The 20,816-nt window shown below is 38.5% G+C and overlaps 3 protein-coding genes across 6 annotated transcripts in view; 2 read left to right on the top strand and 1 right to left on the bottom strand.

Annotated features, from left to right (window-relative positions):
- syt7b (synaptotagmin VIIb) overlaps positions 1–10,477 on the bottom strand; it is a 112,853-nt gene extending 102,376 nt beyond the window's left edge. For all 3 annotated transcript variants that reach the window (XM_072380672.1, XM_072380671.1, XM_072380670.1), the window contains exon 1: positions 10,039–10,477. In XM_072380672.1, the coding sequence (XP_072236773.1) occupies positions 10,039–10,087 (49 nt within the window). In that variant the 5' untranslated portion in view covers positions 10,088–10,477. The remainder of the gene's footprint in view (positions 1–10,038) is intronic.
- A 4,210-nt stretch (positions 10,478–14,687) lies between these two features.
- On the top strand, positions 14,688–15,642 carry saa (serum amyloid A). Its single transcript, XM_072380683.1, has 4 exons — positions 14,688–14,762; positions 14,844–14,943; positions 15,103–15,241; positions 15,459–15,642. The coding sequence occupies exons 2-4, from the start codon at positions 14,856–14,858 to the stop codon at positions 15,595–15,597; spliced, it is 366 nt and encodes a 121-aa protein (XP_072236784.1). The 5' UTR covers positions 14,688–14,762; positions 14,844–14,855; the 3' UTR covers positions 15,598–15,642.
- A 132-nt stretch (positions 15,643–15,774) lies between these two features.
- apba2b (amyloid beta (A4) precursor protein-binding, family A, member 2b) overlaps positions 15,775–20,816 on the top strand; it is a 58,069-nt gene continuing 53,027 nt past the window's right edge. For both annotated transcript variants that reach the window (XM_072380674.1, XM_072380676.1), the window contains exon 1: positions 15,775–17,313. The gene's annotated coding sequence lies outside the window, so the exon portion shown is untranslated. The remainder of the gene's footprint in view (positions 17,314–20,816) is intronic.

A 20,816-nucleotide genomic window follows, 5' to 3' on the forward strand; every position in this document is an offset into this window, starting at 1 on the left:
TTTGTAAGTGATTTCACCCAGTACTCAGTTAAAGAATGCTGAATAGTAGGTGTGTGTCCATCAAGGTGGGCTGCAGCTGGTCTCTGTGAATGGTCCCTGACTGTGACAGATCCCCACGATTCCCAGAACTCTACATGCAACCTGGTCATCAGCTAACGCCTGATTTGCCCCACAGTGATACTTAGGTTAAGATCTCTCCTGTGTGTCAGACAAATTATAAATCTAATTAACTCTGAACTAAACGTTTTCGGCACATTTAATAGTCCCCAAGAGCTTCTTTGCGTTAGCTTACTTAATTATATTTCCTCTCAACTACCTGTGATGAATAATTTAGTCCAACTCAAATGTTTTACTCTGAACTGAAACCCAAAACTGTCTCAGATGAAAACACAGTAAATAATGCAAACAACAGTGTTTGTTAGCAGTTAAATGCATCGTGCTAACACTTTACTTTCGGGAGGTGGATGAAGAGAGCCACAAGAAGAAAATTAGCGTTGGTACAGTGAGAGAGAAATGAAAAGGAAAAGAGGAAACGGAAAAAAAGAGGAGAGAGGAAATGAAGAGCTGGGGGTGTGACGGTGACAGCAACACAGCGTTTGAGATCATTGATGCTTCCTCATAAAGACTTTTACAAGTCAAAGACAGTGTTTGTATGTGTGTGCAAGTACACACTGACACTGTTCTCTGTCAGCACTGTATTGGCAGGAAGATCCTGCCTGTGCGTAGCTCTGTCTCACCATCTGTTCCTGGCTAGACTGCTGATATCTCTTCTTATAATATCCTGTTCACCTCTCTCTGTGAAGGTGGGGTGCATATATCTTGTATCTGGATAATTTCCCATCCTTTGTCATCCATCCATCCATCCATCCATCTTAAACAATTATTTTTTGTGCCCATTCAATAACACAGGGAGAGCCAAGTTGCAAGTTTGCTATCAATGTAACGGAGCTACCTCACTCAAACCTTCTTTCTGGGCAGGAGAACAGACCACAAATAGCCCTCTGCCTTACTTATCCTGAGTGCCTTTCAGAGTCACACACTGTCTCCATGGTTTGAAACAGGACTCCCAAACAATATTTCCCCTATTTTACATAGCTGCTGCAGCGGAGTAATCACTACTTTATTCGTTGTTGCAGACAATGAGTTTCCACAGAGGTTTTGTCCCATTGCGCTGAACCTTAAAGATCAAGACTGAAAGTTAATCAGAAGGCCTGCAAGAAGCATGCTCCTATCCAAGAAGCCCTACTGTTCAATCAGCTGTTAGATGAACAAGATACTGGTGCTACTCAAACAAGTGATGGGCTTTGTTTGCAGGTTATAGCTTTGTCATAATACAAGCTACTTCTACAGTACTTATTGGGGCACCTGCTGGGGTGGAGTTTCTTCTTTTTGTTGGGCTTTAGTGACATCTTTCTCTAATCTTTCTTTCTTCACAGAAGAAACTCAAATGCTCAAGGAAAGCTCCAAACTTGCAGCATGCAAGCGACAAAGACATGTAGAAGGCACTATAGCTTTCCACCATCTGTTGGAATGTTAATGAAAACTGGAATCTCTTTGACATGAACCGATAGGCTAAAGTCTCCCATGACAGATTTTCCAATTTCCTTTGAGAACATTCAATATGCTGAGAGGTTATTATGAAATCTTTGCTCAATGATGCCAAAAACTAATGCACTTCCCAGCTTTAACACTGCTGTTTCTTTCCTATTTTCCACCGACAGTCAATGTAGTTTTTGGAAAGAATGACCATGAGTCACGGTCTTTGCTATTATCACTGTGATGAAGTAATCATGACTTTCACCAAACCAAACAAAATCACATGTGTAGCTGCACCCAGCCAAGCCGTAACGTGAGTGAAACTTTAGTTTTAAAAGATAATTGAGGTTATCCAGTGCAGCTACTGTCTGTGCCTTCCCACACGCTTCCTTGTTCCTTCTGGTTTTTCATGTTTCTTCCTTTTCATGGGGAAATCTGTCCAATCAGTTCAACCTAACTTTCAATCAAACAACAACACGCTCTTCTTTTGAAAAGGACTGCATGGGAGTTGGTTGAATTCCTATAATCCTTCACTGTGCGTGGGGTGGCAGGCACACTGACGGCTGTTACCCCATGTAGAGTGCCACTATAAAATCTGGCTTTAGTCACTTCACCAAATCATTTTTTTTCCAGCAAAATATCCTATCTTGCACTTCAAAATCAGGTAGTAGTGTCTCAAGCATTATTTTGTTCATATGTAGATTCCCAAAACACTTGCTTGAAGTCAGGAAAAGATTATTATCTATTTCATTACACAAACTCTGCACAGTGTCTTGAAACAGCGGCACTTAATTTATTCTAAACAAAACCGTTGTCAGTGAATATAATGCAGCCTGTGATGGCTTTACACTACAATTGGACAATAATTCAAAGCGTAATTTTTACGAGACAGAGTCGCTCTTTTTACATTTGCAAGCAAGCAGCTCCAGTGAAGCAAAGACATTGCAAGGTGTGTACTGGTATCCTGGTTTACATGATTTACAGCGTAGAAACTGCATGAAAAAGGAAACAAGGACCTCTTGGAGATATATTATGGGGACGGGGGAGCTGCTTTTGACAATAAACTTTTAGTCCACCTCTAAAATGAGTGATAGAGTAACTACTTACATGTAACCGAGTTACTAAGCAGTTAAATTGCTAATTATCTATTAAAGGGCACAGTGTACGTTAGTGCAGTGTGAAGGCGAGTCTACCAGCTGTACAAATGATGCCTACCTTGTAATCCTCAATTTCCAAACTGAAGAAAAATCTACAGCCTGTGAAGGACTTTTGAATTTCATTGAACCATTTATTCGGAAAGTTATCAAGTGCTAAAGGTTAGAAAGAAGTGGATGAAATATTTGTATTAATTTGTTTTACACTTGCTGAACACAAGAGGACAGGAGTGGAAAATTGCATTGGTGTGAGCAGGCACTGGATGGATTTAATACTGGTGATTTAGTTTTAGTTGAAAAACTTCATGTGTTCATGAGAAGATTCAACCCTCAGTTTTATATGTCACATCCCCACTCTCTTGCTTAAGGTTCACTGTGTGGGATTTAGAGAAATCTAGCGGCATAAACTGCAGAGTGCAACCAAGTAAACTCCCATGTAAACCAAGTAAATTATGGACACCAAAAGTTAGCTCCTCTCAACAGCCAGCAAGCACATTTACATGAAATAGCACAAAATCAGGCTTTCCAATCTAAACGAAAACACCCTGATAATGCATTTTGGGTTTGAATCACTCATGCATGTATATGCTCAACTACACTCTAACGGGTACAATAGGCACATAGTGTAGAGTATAGGTTATTCTACACTAACAAAAACATATTACTGTATTGTGCATTTCTGTCAATATGCTTTAAATATTACAAACAGGAACTTCAGACTATAAGAGATTATAATGATTCAAACCTCTTTCATAGATACTTGAATGCATTGTTGTTGTTGTTGTCAGCAATTTATCAAACAAATGGGCTTGGGCAGCACATTTTGCAAGATATGTAAACATGAATAAGCCTAATTATAGACATCCTCCATTTCTTTCCTCTGTCTGCCTCTTCTTCTTCTAACATCTCAGTGAACGATTTCTGGAAAAGACTGTTCTCTCAATGAGTTTGCTGATTAAAAGACAAAGTGTATGTATCTTTCTGTCTTTTGTTTCCTGTTCCGAAGCACTCACCTCTGGGAGGTATAACACAGATATTCACTGAAATCTACGCTAACTCTCTCTTCCTCTCTGCCTGTCTCCAATTATCTATTTCTGTCTTTTCCACCAGCCCCCCCAATGTCTGTCAGTAACATTTTCAGCCCACACTGCTGCTACAGTGGTACTTCTTGATGAAACTGCAACCAGATTCCCAAATCTTCTCTGCCATCAGAAATTGTGAATTACACAGTAAAGCCCAGACATGATTCAAGGGGTCAAGTGAGGTTGACAACAGTCAAGTCAAGTGGTGGACATTCAGGTTGTTGGAATTAGAGCAAACAAACTTGCAGCGGAGTTCTGTAAGGGTGCGAAACAACGAACCAAATTGAAATACCTCGCATTTCAGCACATAAATGTGAAAGCAGATATTGCTAATAATCCAATAGTTTGTGGCTAAATTCTGTTATGTTTCTAAATTTTTATGCAGCTAAACTCCTCGGAACCAAAAAAAAAAGAAAAGAAAAAAAAACGATAGTGGAGCAATCTGGGCACATGCTTGACAAATTCTGGTATAAATACAATTCTCATAGACACGAGGAGTAGCTCTGTGAACTCCTCCCAGTGGAAAAAAAAATACTCCAATAACAACATGTTAGAACACATTTTGATCATAATTTTAGGATTTTCTGCTTTTAAAAGGCTCACGCAAACCTGCTGACATTTTTCACTGTGAAGCCTAGCTGTTGATTCCTTTATTTCAAACTTCACACCTCAAGGAAAACTGATGTGACAGTTTCCTGAAACTGAGATATTTATTTATTATTTACATCACACACCATCCCCTCTCTGTGTTTCTCTGTGACACATTTTGTCTTTTCTTCGACACACACCCACCATGTCTGACTTTTCAATTCAGTCATAATTTTGATAGGATCTTCTATCATATTCATCTTTGGTTATAAATATGTGCTCAGCTAAGTAGAACAGAGCAATATTTCTCCTTTCATGTCCTCGCCGTCTGGTCTCTTGAGTCAGTAAATCTAAGTGGCTTGCTTCCCAACAAGGAGACTCACAGTTAAAAAGGGAATAAAAATACCTTTGTTTCCAATTCTGTTAATTACTGTTCTATCTCTTTGCTCTCTCACAGTTTGTCTCAAACCACTAATAAGATTCCAGTCCATTAGTTTTTAAATTAATTACACATTTCCTACTGAATCTGAATACGATATTAATATTAAGCAGTTATCTCTGACTGCTCATGTGCCGGCTTAATAATGAGTCTACATTGCACTCTGGCATAAGGCTTTCTTGATACCTGACATTAACACCTGGCCTGTTTCCTCGCTGCTGACAGACTTCAACAAACCAACTACGGAAAACTGCAAAACGCCAAAATACTGCACACACTTTACTGGATACAACAATAACTGTTCTTGCGAAGGAATACATGACAGAATATAAGAGTCTAAACCAGGGATGTCCAAAGTTGGTCCTCGGGGGCCGCTGTCCTGCAGGTTTTAGATGTTTCCCTGCTTCAACACAGCTAATTCAGATTAAATTGATCTCTTCAAAGGATTGTTAAGTTCTGCACAAGCCTGCTAATGATGCATTGATCTGAATCAGGTGTGTTGAAGCAGGGAAACATCTAAAACCTGCAGGACTGGACGTGGACATCCCAACAGTATTTGTGAACATTGGTTATTGGCTATATTTAAACCCCTTTATTGACATCAACAGTAATGAGGACCACAACATTTTAGATGACTAACAGTAAATGTCTGTGTAACGATCTTTGGTTCCTGGGTTGTTTTTTTGTTGTTTTTTTGCTGAAACATTCCCCTTTTTGCTTGTGGTTCACCAGGAAAGTTTTTCTGACATCAGTATAAGCTTTGTTTTTAGTTGCATGTTTTGGTTTCCCCAAAGCTCTCTGAACATCTGTAATATGGGAACTCTTTACAGAATGCTCTTTTTGATTGTATCATAATTGTTTTTTTTTGTTTTTTTTTGGTTGCTTGAATGGTGCCGGAACATTTGTTTGGGTGAATATTGTTGTGTAGTTCACTAGGAACATTTTCTCAACTTATTTTCTCCTAACACTCTAAAGTGGGAAAACCCAGCTTTTAGAAAAACAGCTGGCTAATGTTATTTGAACAATTGGTGCTTGCTGGGAATGAGACAACATGAAGGGGAATACATAAGCAACAGTTCCAGTTCAGTTCAGTTGTGTTTGACTGTAGAAATGCAATAACATTCATAATCAGCTTTGCATTAGTATAGAATCACATGAAAATAAGCCTTCTATATCTACAGATGATGTATGTTTCAAGCTCTCTTCAGAAGTCTAGAACAAAGTCTAGAACAAAGAAAAACAGAGTTTTTAACTTTTGTGCATATGTGCAGCCATCTTTTTTTTATTGAGGTTTGAAAGGGAAGAGAAGCTGCAACTATAGGTTCTTCTTCTCTGTATTACACTGTATTAACAGCTCATAATGTTGCATCTCCAAATACTGGATACTGATGGAAGACAGAGGTTCCAAATCAATGATTTTTATAATGTTAAGGTGTTCTTGTAAAATATATCAAGCGATCGTAAAATTCTGAAAAAACTTAAGCCAACTTAAATGTACATATACAAATAATTTGACAGTAAATTCCAAGACTAAATGAGAAAAAAAATAGTTTCCCCTCAGTTCTTCTAGTCCAGTATTTAGTTAATTTATCATTATATTGCATCATAGTGAAAACACCACTTTACTGCATGAGTTCATGGTGAAACTCAGCTATTTTTTTTACAGTAACTGGTGATATAGTCCATTGGTAAAAGAAAAATTGGAATTGTTCTGATCATTTTGCATTTTTAACTATTCTTCACACCAAAGATAACATCTGAGGTCTTATTGTCATGAGCACTGAGAAACTGTAATGCGTATTTCTTTTCTCAGTGTGAAGATCATTGGCAGACTAATTAAGTGAAAATCACTCATGTCAAACTACTATATATACCTAATAACTGTAACAACATATCATGTTTTAGAAATTGATCCTATGCAAACCTTGAACTCCAACTCCAATAAATGCCAACACTCTGCTGGAGTGTGTTTCGCCTGTTTTCTCCACACCTCCTGCAATCTGCTTGTGCAGCTTGCAGAGGTCTGGAGCCTCTCCCAGAGAGACATGGAGTTAGAGGCAGAAAACACTGTGCCCAGGTCACCAGGCTGTTCAAGAGTCCAAAAAAAGTAAGCCTCAAACTCACAAAATTTCTTTGGCTCTGCGGATGAAACTTTAAGTGACAGTTAAGCAGACGTGCAAGAAGGGAAAGAAAAAAATAAAAGGAAAAAAAAGTGGATTCAAACTTGAGGCCGACTCACTTAGAGATGTGCTCAACTGATTAGTTTTTGACAACAACAGCAATATTAGTCACGCTATCCATGTTAAAGTCTGGCTTTGACAAAAAAAAACAGTGTTTTTTCCATTATTTGTATTTATCTATCAAATCTCAGTTACATTTGAGTCACTCTCTGACACATTCAACTTAAATAGCCAGACAACGAGTTATACAGTGACCGTTGGGTATTTGGAAGATGAGCCTGAACTGAGATGTTTGAGTAACTATTAGAGGAGAAGGTATTAAGAGATGAAACAGTTTTTACAACTTATAGCTCAGCTGACTGACTGGAAATCATAATTGAGTCTATCTTACGAATAAATTGACCATTTAAAAAAAAATCCCTCTTGGTGCAAGCTTTTTAATTTTTTCTTCTTCTGCATTTTAGATTTGTAAACTGGATATCTTCAGAATTTCCCCTAAAGACAGGACAAAGCTTTACAATATGCCACCATAGGCATGAAAAACTCTGTTAATTGTAACAGTAATTGCTTATTAACTGTTATTGTAGTGAAATATTGTTCCCGTCAACCGAGCGTGTCTCATCTGTTATGCAGCACACAGACGTGAACCAGCCTAAAATTCAGATAAGCAAATTGAGCGCATGAAAACTCATAATGTCAAACTAGGCACTGCTTGGGCATGTTTATTACTTTTTTCACACATTTATGATTCACAGGAAATTACCATGAGGCTGCAAAGCTGCAACATGTGTAGTTTTAAGCCAAAAGGTGAGGAAAAAACTACTTAATCCACCATCTAAAATGTAAAAATAGACTACACGGACTGCAAGGCACCCATCCTCTCAAGTGTTAGCATTTCATCAATGTTGACTGCTGTCATTTTCAACTCATATCATTGCTTACAAGACAGTTGATCACTGCTGAGATGTTTATGCTTGAGTCTTTGATTCATATTTTCTAAAGCTCTTAGATGAACTGTCACTTTTATTTTAAAGATAAATTACAGATGCCTTATTGGATGAACACTTTCCTGAAATAAATCTTGAAATAGATTGTCTCTGTGGGAAATACGTTAGCTGGGCTAACCAAGGTAATACAACTTGACGATTAAAGCTGGAGTCTGGGCTATAACTTTGTAATGAGTTCGAGCTATTGCTTGGATTAATTTTGACACAGTGGACAGCCTATAAGCACAGAACACCATCTGTTTTGGAAGACCATGAACATGGAAAAACTTTTCAGTAAGTTGCAGAGTTTGCATACAAGTAAATTTAGCCTGTTTGCGCTTTGGTCATGTTTTCTGACCATATCTTTTTGCAGATTATTACAAGATCTTCCTATTTTGGTGCTTTTTACTTGCAATCTATAAAATCATTACCAGCAAACTAGTTTCTTTCAGCTCATCATTTTATGTCATAGAACATGAAAACACAATGTGCAATGTTGTGTTTTATTAGATTTCTGTGTGTTTATTTCAAGCACATTCCAATTCACTTTCAGATAAATAGATATCAACACACACAATCACATTTCCATGACTTAAGAGGATATTCATTTGATGTAACGCTAGTATCCTGCAGACTTATTTCAAAACCAAACATAACTTTTGCTTCCTCCTGCCCTAATCTTAACGTAAACCTTACCTTTAAGTCCTCAAAAATGCAATGAATTTGATGCTTATATGAGAGGCATGTCCCCGCACTGTGAGCAGACTCATCCTTCTAAAACATATGTAATAAAAGAACACACAGACGGTCACGCACACAGACACGCCTGTCATCTTGAAATAATTTCTAGTTGTAGGTGGTGACTCGTCTTTTGTCCCCGGTGAACCCGTATCTGGCAATGAGGTCGGAAGACATTTTTGATGGGGGCTCATTGCAGTGTGCCACTGTCCAGGGCACCACTCAACACATGGGGAACTCCTCACAGCATGGTTGCAGCTGGTAGAAAACAAAGATATTAGCCTCCCATAAGGCTTGACAGTTGCATGTAAAAAAATGAAATGATATATGGCATCATTATCGTCATGATGCTGGGATGTGAGAGAATAAGAGTTTATAGTATTTATAGCTATATGTGAAACATTTCTAGTGTGGTGCAGCATTCTCAGTGTTTTAACTGAAAGAAAATGATAAAGGACCAGATGTGTGATGCTGATGTCTCACGTATTTTAGGTCATATAGTTGCTTTTACTGATTTCACTATGGGACAATGCAAAGACAGATCAGATGGTGGTTGTGCTGTTCATACTGCATGTCAGACACTAAAATAAATCTTAACTTACACAGAATGGGTGTGGTGGACACAAGAGAAGTCCTATTGGTGATTATTTAACAGTGCATAATAAGAGTCAGGCTGCGTCATGCCGACAGACATTCAGGAGCAAACCTTCCCCAGCATCAGGTGTTAGTCAGTGACCTCGACCTCAGTTCAAAGCCACAGAGTAAAACGATCCTGTGTGGCCCCTTCAAAGCCAACAAAGGCTATCGTTACTTATCATGATGGAGGGGTTTGTGTCATTACACACCGTCTGCTCTCTAATTCTCACCCCCCCGATCACAACGGAGGGCACACATCCGTGGCGTCTCAGTTGCAGACAACAACACAAACATCTCGAAGCTGCACAAACACGCCGAGGCTGCTCATCAATATGACCTTGTGCGTTTATGCTCAGGTCACCTCGTGCGAAAACGACCGTGGACGCGAGCTTTCACAGTAGATCCAAACCGAGCACAACAAGTGCTCAAGTGGCGTTCTCACAGACACTCACTATCCTGCCACCTTGAGTGGATGCAACACCCCTTCTCTCTGGCATTTCAGTGCGTTTTGATGAAATGCACAGGGGCAATAACGGAGCATCACAGCAGTTGCCATTAGCTTGTTGGAATGACCCCAAGCACATACTTCACATCAACATGACACACTCAAGGGCATCTGGAAATCAACGCGAGAGCTTTGCATTTAGCAGAGAGCTTGGAATAAAATTATCCACCGATGGTCTCAAATCTTTTGCTCACCTTTGCTGTTGTCTTCTTCTCTGTTGAGATGCATGACTCCTCTCACCATGTACTCATTTAGACTGTCTTGCTCTTGTAGCAAAGCTGTGCGCTTTTCCAAAGAGTTCAAGGGATAAACTCTTATTCCAATTTATTTTTGCTCCTTTGCCCGCTTAACGTCTTATTCGACTGGCACGCATAGACGCGCCTGCACTTGTGCGTCCTCCTCACCTCCTTCTCGTGTTGGAGCAGGTAGCCTAGGTGATGTTGGGAGTCTATGTTTTGGCTCTATCACTTTCTCTGTGTGTCTGTATTGTCTAAGCCCACAGTCGCTGACACGGTTGGTCGCAGGAAAAAAAGGTTTAAGGGAGGAGACGGCAGGCAGACGGGCGGGGTGACGTGAAATAAGTCGGTAGGAGGTCGTCTACTCTGAGCTGAGGCGAAGAATCCGCGCGCACTCAGTGCTGCTGACCGTTTCATCAAAGCTCCTTATCACAGAACACCGAGGCGTTCACTTCCAGATCCACAATGAGCAGCGTGTCATGGTATCTCAGCCGATATAAAGTAGAATATGCCTATGGATCCCTTATATTTTAACGAAAGCCGTTGTGGCTCGTAATTACAAAACCAGGAAAGAAGCATGCGCCTGAAGAGTTGTCTGTTACACTTTTTTTATTCCTGAGAGCAGAGAGCAGATGAGCAGATGAAAACTGAAGTATCAAATGACAGGACTCTATTTTCAGACCTCCTACTGGTGGCTGTTTACTACGGAATCAACAATCAATGCTTCATGTGAGAATTTCTGTCAGGACGCCTTTTACGCACAACCTGCCGAAGTTGTAGTTGACGTTTTATCTGTCGCTCACGGGTCGGGCCTCTATCAAGCTTTTCATTCGAGTCAGTGTCACGAGCAGCCTGCGCGCTTTCACTGTTATCATCATGCCATTTCAGCCAATAGGCCCACACAGTCGATAAGGAGCATTTACTCACCGTTCACGTTCGCCCCGAGCCACGCATGTTGCTCGGCTCACTGGCGGTCTCTAGTGTTACTCATAAATCAGTGTCGGTCTTCTTTGGCGCTAAAACGGACCTCAATATTACAGGCCGTTATTCCAGGCTGTTGGATATTTAAGGAAGTTCAGGGTCAGTGTTAATGTTTTTTATATCTCTGACTAATATACAGTCATTAGATTAGCAATAAAAGAGTCTCCAGGGGGGAAATCATTGTCAAAAGTTAAATAAGGAGCCAAAACACATTTTTTTGTGGGAATTTACAAAGATAATCCACGGCTCAAAATATGTTAAATTATGAGCTGCACGTAAATTGTCAACTTAATAGCTCAGATTTATTGTCTACTGTGGTCACTGAAAAATATGTACAAAGATACGCCAGACTGAGACAGACTGCATTGTTTCCTTGATGCACTGGACAACATTTTGTAGGTTTTTGGTTATTTTTGCTTCCACAGCACATTCAAACAACTCATTTCAGACTCGTGGGAAACACACATCTTACGTTTGTTTCACTGCACATGCATCATTGGTTTTGCATTTCATTAGTATTTGCTTAACCAAACATAATATTTCAAAGAAGTTGCACAAAACGATTGTTTTAATGTAACAATTTGTTTTAGAGGGTTTTATGTGCACATCTACTCAGATGTCTTTACCTTGTTTCTAACTTTATTCCATTACCTCATACATCTTGTAAAGCTTAAAACTTGTATATCTTAATTGTTCTCCACTCACACTTACTCCTAGGTACAATTTAATCACCAGTTAACTTTACATCCATGGTTTTGGATGGTGGGATGAAGCTGGAGTAAATGGAGACAACATATAAACTCCACAGAGAGAGGCCCCAACCAGGATTCAATCCACAAACCCTCTTGCTGTGAGATGACAGTGCTAACCACCATGCCAATGTGCAGCCCTTTTGGACACAGTGCATAGCAAAATCTGTTTTCTTTACTGGAATGTATTTGTAGCACACACAAAAATGAACAAATAATATGCATAATGGTACTTTGTGCATGCAGGATTCTATTTTCTCTGAATGCTTTGATTATTTTTCCAAATTATTTAATTATCTTTCTCCCTAATCAGGAGCCTGTGATATTGCGTGAGCCTCCACTTAAATAAAACACTAACGTACAACTCCAGCTAATGCTGGAGGAAGACACCAACTTCCTGCCTAAACTAACCCAACTTGTCTCAAGGTCACACCACACTCCTGTTGCTGGTGAAATTAATTCAAAATTCTTTATTCACTCATCGTTTGTGCTTTGTTAAGATCTTTTGGTCAGTCCTGGGTTACTAATCAATGCTTTTTGTAAGCTACCTATCCCTGTTCCTTGTTTCGTTATTCTGTATTCTAGTCAGCTTTATTTTGTCTGTTTGTTGGATTGCTTTCTATTTCATTCTGGATCCCCTGTCCTTTCTACACTCTGTTGTGTTTGTAATTTTTGCTTTTGGGTTAGAGTTTTGTCTTTGGTCAGCTGTTTTTTTTGTTACTGCCTGCAATCTGCCCCAGCTGCCCTGAGTTAACCTTTCTATTACTTATTCACTCAGAGTTTGTTTGTTTTATAAATTTTTTCCCCTTCTACTACTTCTTTTTTTTTAGTTGTTTCCCCATTAAAAAAAAGAAAAGAAAAACTTCTTCAAAAGATGTCAGACAACCAAGAGCCATTTTTATTTTTACAGAAAATAAAAAGGAGTGATGGACTGAATCCCTCTAATGAATCCCTCTTTTAACACCAAAATGGGAAATTATCAGATTAATTTATTCAATTATAAATGATTAATTGTTTCTAATGCACGTGGACAGAAAGGTCAGTACACTGTCAAAGCAAATATAAGGTTTCAGTGGAGTTTGAACCTTTCTGTGAAGTTGCAAGTATGGAATTTTCCACTCAGGAACTAACCCATCGTATAAAGTTTTTTTATATATAACTGCAATGAATCAGTTCAATGTTAAATCTATGATTTACTCTTCATTATAACAGTTGATGTGTATTTCATTAAGAGTGACTTCGTAAAACAGCCAGCGCTTCCTCATCAGGAGCTCGTATCACAAAAAAAAAGAATCCACATTTAACTTTATTCTAACGTCTTTGAATTGAGAAGAAGCTTCCTGCTTTGCCCATGGCTTCGTAAAAACTTACAGATCTGTGTTTGGGAGATAGTTCATGAAATTAATTCCCTACTGTAATCTTGAGGTAATGCACTACTCACATTGTTATAGCACAGGAAGATGGTTGAGTAAGTTATTAGGCCTTCAACCTAGCTTGGGTCCAGACTTTTCAATCTGTCCACTCATCTATTTGACAGTGTTGCCTAATATCTGGCAACCTCAGCGCTTTTTTAACTGAGAAATTTTAATTTTAGGGACTTATACCCTTATTATCTTTGTCAAGATTTTTTAACAACATTAAAAATGTGCCAGAAATATAAATTATGAGTGGCGGCAGAGAAGAAAATTTGGTCAGTTTTGGCACAAGGACGCACATACGTGCTTTCTGAGAAGTTGTGGTTTGTCACTAAATCATGCTGTGCTTTTGTTTTTTGTTCATTCCTTTAACCTTTATTTAATCCAAATCTCACTCTCAGGAGAAAACTGTTGGAATAACAAACATGGAATAAAACAGATTAGTACCTATATTTTATGCAGTAACAACTCGTAGTTTAATAATAATGACGGCCTGAGTACTATGGAGAGTAAAATTAAGTTGCGGTAAAATTCAGGGCAACAGATCAACAGCATTACAGCAAAAAAGTTTTACATGTGTGAAATCTTAGAAATGTATCGGACAAGAAAAACAATGTTGGGTTTCAGCTGGTTGTTTAGTGTTTTTAAAAGTGGTGACAGGTGTTGTTAAGCATCCTTAAAAGAAGCAAGTCAGCTTTATCAGATTTATTACATTAGGTCACTTTAATGAGATTATAGCAAAGTTTATTTAGTTTCTTGCCCTCAAGAGACGCTGCTGCCCTTTGGTGCGGTCTCTTTAACATGAAAAAATAACATCAGTAACATCAGCAAAAACTGTTGGAGGAAGATGACAGAATCATTTTTTATCCTTTATGCTCACATAATCATAATTTCTACTTCTGTGTCACTGCTTATGTTGCCACAATTGTACCTATGCATGAGAATAACAGCTGCACTCTGAGGTCGCCACTGTCTGCTCTCAGTCCTCTCAGAAGGGAACGTCCCACAGCCTCCGTGGTATCAGCAGCATGGTCTGCTCCGAGAAGAGGATATTTTACAGCCTCAGCATAATCAACACCACTGTCTGCCTTCAGAAGGGCAGAGGGGAATGTCTCATGACTCAAAAAAACAAAATGCACGCCTCCGTCTGTTTACCTTATAAAAACATTTGCATCACAGTAACAGTTTCTGTCTGCAAATCATTTCCTTATTGCAACATCATTAAATATCCTCTGCTTTTGAGTTTCAGACAATGTTCCTGAATATTCTTATTCATTTTCCCAACAGAAGAGAATTTTTGGGAGAATTATTATTATATAACAGTTGGCATAAGTTATGACGACCATTAGAATCTGATTCTTATGACTTGCAACAATAATGTTGTGTTCCAGCTTTGTCTGTTGTTGCACAATTGGGGAATGTCCTCTATGTGTTAATCTGACATTTTACATCTATGCTCAGTGGAGTATAAAAGATGAGCAGTCCTCACTGGTAAGTTATTCTACTGTGATTTGCTCTAAACTCTGCAGACTGACACGTAAGTTCAGATTTTTATTAATATACAATATAGATACATATAAATGTCCCACTGTAACGCTGTTGATATTTTTCCTTTTAGACATCTGTAACCATGAAGCTGCTCCTGGTAGGCATTGTTCTGATTTTAACAGTGACAACTGAAGCTCAGTGGTACAAGTTTCCTATTGAAGCTGCACAAGGTGATAAACATTGCCTTTTTAAGTCGTAATTCTTGTTTGTGTCTTTTCCATGTCACACATAACTGTACTTTGTATGACAAGGGTTACATCATTTATCTCTGAATACGTTTTTTTTGCTATTTTTGACTAAATTTTGCCTTCTGTTGTCTCCCTGATCAGGAGCCTATGATATGGCACGTGCGTATGATGACATGAGGGATGCCAACTGGAAAAACTCTGACAAATACTTTCATGCCAGAGGAAACCATGATGCTGCGCAGAGAGGAGCAGGAGGCCGCTGGGCTGCTGAGGTCATCAGGTGAGGAGCAAACAGTAACTGCTAACAAATACAAGTAATTGCAGACCAAACAATAACGTATAGTCAGAACCAGTGATTAAGTTCAGACTAACACTGTCTTGTTCATTTTAGTTTTGTCTGCATGCAACTTGGGCCCTTTACAACAATTTGTAAATTGCTTTTTGAAGGTTATCATTTGTTGCTGTAGAGAATTACTGTGTATTACTTTTTGTTTCAGTGACACAAGAGAGTGGGTGCAAGGAAAAATGGGTCACGGTGCCGAGGACACTGAGGCTGATCAGCAGGCAAATCGCTGGGGGCGACAAGGAGGAGATCCCAACAAATACAGGCCAGCGGGTCTTCCTGGTGAATACTAAAGATGAACGCTATTGATTTGTAATAAATCGATTGAGACATTATGACATTATTGACTCTATGGTGATTTGAATGATGAAAACTTACTATATGTGTTTTTTGTTGTCACATGATTGTATTCTATTGTAACTTTCTTAGTTATTGTTGCCACACTTCTCTCATTATTTGCTTTTTAACCTCCAAAAAAGCCCCTCAGCTACTCGATAAGCAAATGTATTGTTTGAAAAGATTAACTTTTATCTGCCCCAAGGAACAAAAGTCATCAAACAAAATCAATCTCTGAGAATAGAATGAAACTAGAGATAATTACAAGTTGCAACCAGAGCTGTACGGGTTTTGAAGGAAAAGTACAAATTAAAAAAAAAAATTAACTAAAAACAGAGGAGTAATTAACAGTAATGTGATTTAATGATTTAACTGATTCTAAAAAAAGAAATCAATAAGAAAAAAGAACCATTTATCTGCTGATGACATAAAGTGGCTTTACAAAGGAATAAAGTCCGCTTTTCTGTGGTTTTAAAAGATTTTCTTTTGTGAAAAATCAGCTGTAATACTGAAACATGACCACATGGTTGCAGTGCTGGCCTAAACCTAGATTCATACATTACATAGATTCAGCAGGAAATTACACGTTTCTATGAAAACAAACTGATATTTCATCCAAGCATGACTGACACAAGAAAATTAAAGTTTAATCCATTTTAACGATATAGTTTGTAGCAGAGATAATAAAAGGATCATTAAAATAAACAATGGTATCTTCGTTGAAAATGAATAAATCTTTATTGTACTACTTTCAACCATGTGAATTAATTTAATAACTGTCTTTTGCAGCCTAAAAGCCTAGATTAATCCAAAAATAGCCCCCAGATTAACAGTGTGTTCATGACAGCACAGGAAAAATTTCAGATCAGCTGAATGAATGAATTAAATTAAATGTGTGTTGAGGCATATAAGACATATAAGGCCTTAAAGTCTGTTTTACTTGATAAAGCACAAGAACTGCTCAACACTTTTGGTAAACTGGTAAACATCCCTTTTATTTCATTTTAACATAATGAAACTTTTTTAAAGACATGTTCTGTAGGTTTTAAGATTAAAAATTAACAGACTTTTAAAAAAGAAATCAAATTGGTCATTTTTGTGTAATTCTATTTAAAACTGGTTGTGTATCAAAACTGTAATTTGTCAGAGTTGTGAATGATGAAAATTGGCATGTAGAGCTTTGGACTTCCAACTTGTCATCGCCATGAACTGGTCCTGTAGATATGTAAATTAGTTGAATTAGCTAATCGTATTAAAGTCGAATAACGTCATTTGAACGTTTTGCAGTTTTGTTACTTTGTCCAAGCTACACAGTGGTGGCTGTCTGGTGTTTTCTGTAAGTCACGCAGTTACATGTTTGAATTGTTTCTTGAATCTTTTTGGGTGTCTGTTTTCAGCTTCTGTATTTTTTTTTGTCCATTCTGTAAATGAACGGATTAGTGTTGGTGTAAGTAGCGGTGGAGCTCGCGCTGCTCGGGTGGGGTACCAGGCTGTGTTTTTATCCACCAGACAACCGCAGTGGGCACGTTTTACGTTATGCTCGTTCCGGGGCGCCGTCGTCAGCCACTCCGTACGCTGGCTGTCGTTGAAACACACAGTGATGCGCTACCAGCCAGCCCCATCCCTGGCTAATCTAAAAAGGAGGCGACTCATCAACATATGACATTCTTCAGGTAAGGCATCGTTTTTTTTAAGTTTACAATCGAAGCCGGGTAATCATCAGAGAGCACCGCTGAAACCCTCTGTGACCACTATGTATGAAGTCGTCTTTCTTCGAGGCATCTAGAGGACAGCGGATGGATGCTGATCGCTTAGCCTGTGGGTTTGCCCTCAGCATTGGGGCGGTGAGCTTTGACGGAATTCTTTTCTTGCTCCTGAAGTCTTTCGCGTTGCTCAGACTGCATGCATTCATTTGGCGAACTCAGTTTGAAGGTAGACTCTTTCGTTTGGAAGTCTGTTCACACCTAACGCCTCAGTTATCGGCGATTCATCCATGCGCATCCCAGTCTACGCCTGAAATAATCGATTTTAGTTAGGCTATATTGCGAATAGGCCTTAAATATTTGATATCATAGCAAGGTCATTAATTTTAAGGTGGTCTAAACTGGTCCAAATCTCCTCGACCATCATTGCGGTAAACAGCACCTCAGGCAGGTGCCAGCTCCTTTAAGTTATCCTCCAAATGGCTTATTCAACCATTACATCCTCTTGTTTAACTCAGAATACAGCTCATATTACCTCACATTTCTCAAACAGTTGAATCACATATTCAGTAAGATTGTCATAAGGATTAAAGGCTATACATAGTGAGGTTTACACTTTCTGGCTGAAAATACATGCTCAGGCTATGAAGACCTACACCCTGTGTTAGGCGTGAATGCATCTGAGCCCTGTGTTTGGTGATGGATTTGTTTATCTCTCAGTCCTAGCCCCAGGGAAGGACAGTTGCTGACAGGCATTGTGTCTGGATGTTCTTTGTTCAGAGGGAGCACAGAACAGAGCACACTTTGTATCATACAGTCCTTAGCATCTGTCTTCATCCAGTCATGCAGAATGTATTTTAGTACCATTTTAGTACCGATGCATTTTGTACACTTCACTGATATCCCCTTGGGTTGTCTAATGCCACAGAGCCAGTCTCGTTTTGTTGGCTTGTCTTATTAATCTTATGTGCTGACTTACAGAAGAATATGTTACATTAAGACATGTAGGATTACAGTCCTGTAAAGCATACAGGTTTGCAATGACTCCTTCTTGTCTAAATCCATGAAGCGTTCCACTGAGCATTAGGCTAAATTTCCAGTGACTCACCATGGTGCAGGTGGTGGATGTAAATATGTTATTTTCCTTCTAAAATGAAATCAAAAGTGAACATTTAGATGTAGCTGACAGTAGAGGGTTCCTTAATCCTTAATCCACTCACAAACATTACAATAACTCACCTCGTGACCCTTACCATTGACCTGCTAATGTTCATGTTTGATAGATTTGATAGAGCTGTTAAAACACTGATTGATTTCATTTAAAATGACTCCTTATTGGGATTTGGCAAAACTGGGTTTTAAATAATCCAGATACGCAATTGAGCAGAACTCTGCGGTAAATTTCAAAAGTTTATTGATGTAAAGAGAGAATCTTTTGGAGAAAAAAATTAATTTTCGATGCTAAATTTAGCCGTTTCATGATGACTCTGGCTGAAACTGAACTTCTCCTCTTCTGAGAACTTGTGAAAAAAGGAAAAGTTTCTGTCCGTGCTATGGGGACTTCAGGAGGTGTAAGTAGTCTTGGCCATAAGAATTCAGAGCTTGAATATCTGATGCATTGTGTTTAAAGGGATCCATTCTTCTTGTGCAGCACCATGACACATTTTAATGCTGAAACGGCGTCTTAAAAGTAATTAAGCCATGTCGTTAAACTAAATCGAGCTCTCTTCAGTGTGACCCTCAACTGTCTTCAATTAACTGGGTTACTCCGATTTAAAAGGCAAAGGTTTTAAAAGTTAAGTCTTTACAAGAGTGAGTTGAAGGTTAAATTCAAAGCTCCAAAAACTAAATGGAGGTTTAAAAAGAGATTTTGATGTGTCAGAGTTAGGTTTATTATGTGGCAAAAGATCATTTACAGCTAAATTGTAATTTAATGTTTTTTTTTTTTTGTTTGTGTGTTTGTTTGCTTTTTGTACTCTCAAATTATGTTGGATTTCTGACAAGAACAAAGGTGATATAATGTGGACTTAAAATCTATAAACTCAACCTGTGCACAGTTATGTAAACTGCGTCTTCATATAGTAACTGCAACTTTTTTTGCTGTGTACCACCATTGGTATTATAGGTTCTGTCAATGAATTGAGGTTGGTACATGAAAAATTGTTAATCGTGACCCAGTCAAATCCCTAGGTTTAGATAAACAGCTATTTAATTTCAGCAGAATGATCCATCATCCATAACATATCATTTGTTTACCTAAGACTTGCTCAACCTCAGATTTCACGTATAAGACATTAACATTTTTTACTCATCCATTACATTTGTGTGGATGGTGTTACAATATGAATTAAATAATATACATATGATAATAAGCATTATGTATAATATAATATGTCAAATATATGAGATGTAACCATGAACGTGCGACGTACAATTGTGCAGCATCGCTGCGGTCGAGTAGTTTTTCTAAATACACCAGCAGCTGGCTACCTCCGCCCATAGTGAGTCCACCATATTGTGAACACTGTACTGAGCAATCTGAACACAGCCAGGGTCTTTGTTTCACTTCCTGCCAAAAATCAAATCCAGTCTGTCCACTCTGATGGATAAACTTAATTCTGCAACCACGGCAGAGTTTAGGCACTTCTACGTTGGCTTAACTTTTGGAGATTGGAGGGCGTTTCCTCTCTTTTATGCAGTGTACAGGCTGACATCGTTATAGATTGTTTCTTAAATCTGAAATTACATCAGTGTGAACCAGAAAGCATCCCCGTATTTGATATCGTCATGGGTGTGTTCATATTGGTATCAGTTGTTCAATTGTGCGGGATTTATCTATCAGTAACGTCACTGCCATGGTTAGTCTGTCCTCGTTGCTCATCTTTACAAACTAAAGCTGTTTAAGAAAGGGATTTTGAACTGATATGTATCTGACTTTTTGTACATAAACCAAACCCAGCGAACCAAAAAGCAACAATAACAACCTGATTGTCAGTCATTCTGTTTTTTTGTTTGACTCAGTTAAGCAAATTAAAATCAGAATATTCTTTACTATTTAAAAAAGTCTGATTCAGTGGAGTGAGCACCCTTGGCAGCGCTTTGGGAATCATGCCAATGTTAAATTAGATTTAAACAGAAAAAAACTCTGTTACAGTCAACTTTAATGTTCAACAGAGAGAAAAGAAGTAGAGAGCAGAGGAGTTTTATTCTTTTATTTGCTGCAGTTGTTTGAGATAATCTTTCTGATACTGTATGTCTACACAGTTGCTTAATTTTTAATTGTCCACACTGCGGACTTTACAGTCTGCACGGTAAATCTCCAGGTTTTCAGCTTGTGTGGTTCTAAACATTTCATTTGAGTTATCACAACCCAGTATTTGTCACACAGGTAAGTGGTGAGCTGGATTGTTGTGGGACAGTTGACGATGATAATCGCATCATCGAAACTTCGTCAGAGCTGCAAGGTCCGAGTC

The sequence above is a fragment of the Leuresthes tenuis genome, unplaced genomic scaffold (genome assembly GCF_036924035.1).
Source record: "Leuresthes tenuis unplaced genomic scaffold, fLeuTen1.0.hap1 SCAF_2, whole genome shotgun sequence".
In the NCBI taxonomy this organism is placed as follows: domain Eukaryota; kingdom Metazoa; phylum Chordata; class Actinopteri; order Atheriniformes; family Atherinopsidae; genus Leuresthes; species Leuresthes tenuis.

Bases quoted from the DNA above. Each gene is read 5' to 3' on its own strand.
- saa (XM_072380683.1), top strand. From the start codon at position 14,856: ATGAAGCTGCTCCTGGTAGGCATTGTTCTGATTTTAACAGTGACAACT. The intron at 14,944-15,102 runs GTGATAAACATT...CTCCCTGATCAG, and splicing joins TCCTATTGAAGCTGCACAAG to GAGCCTATGATATGGCACGT. The intron at 15,242-15,458 runs GTGAGGAGCAAA...TTTTTGTTTCAG, and splicing joins TGGGCTGCTGAGGTCATCAG to TGACACAAGAGAGTGGGTGC.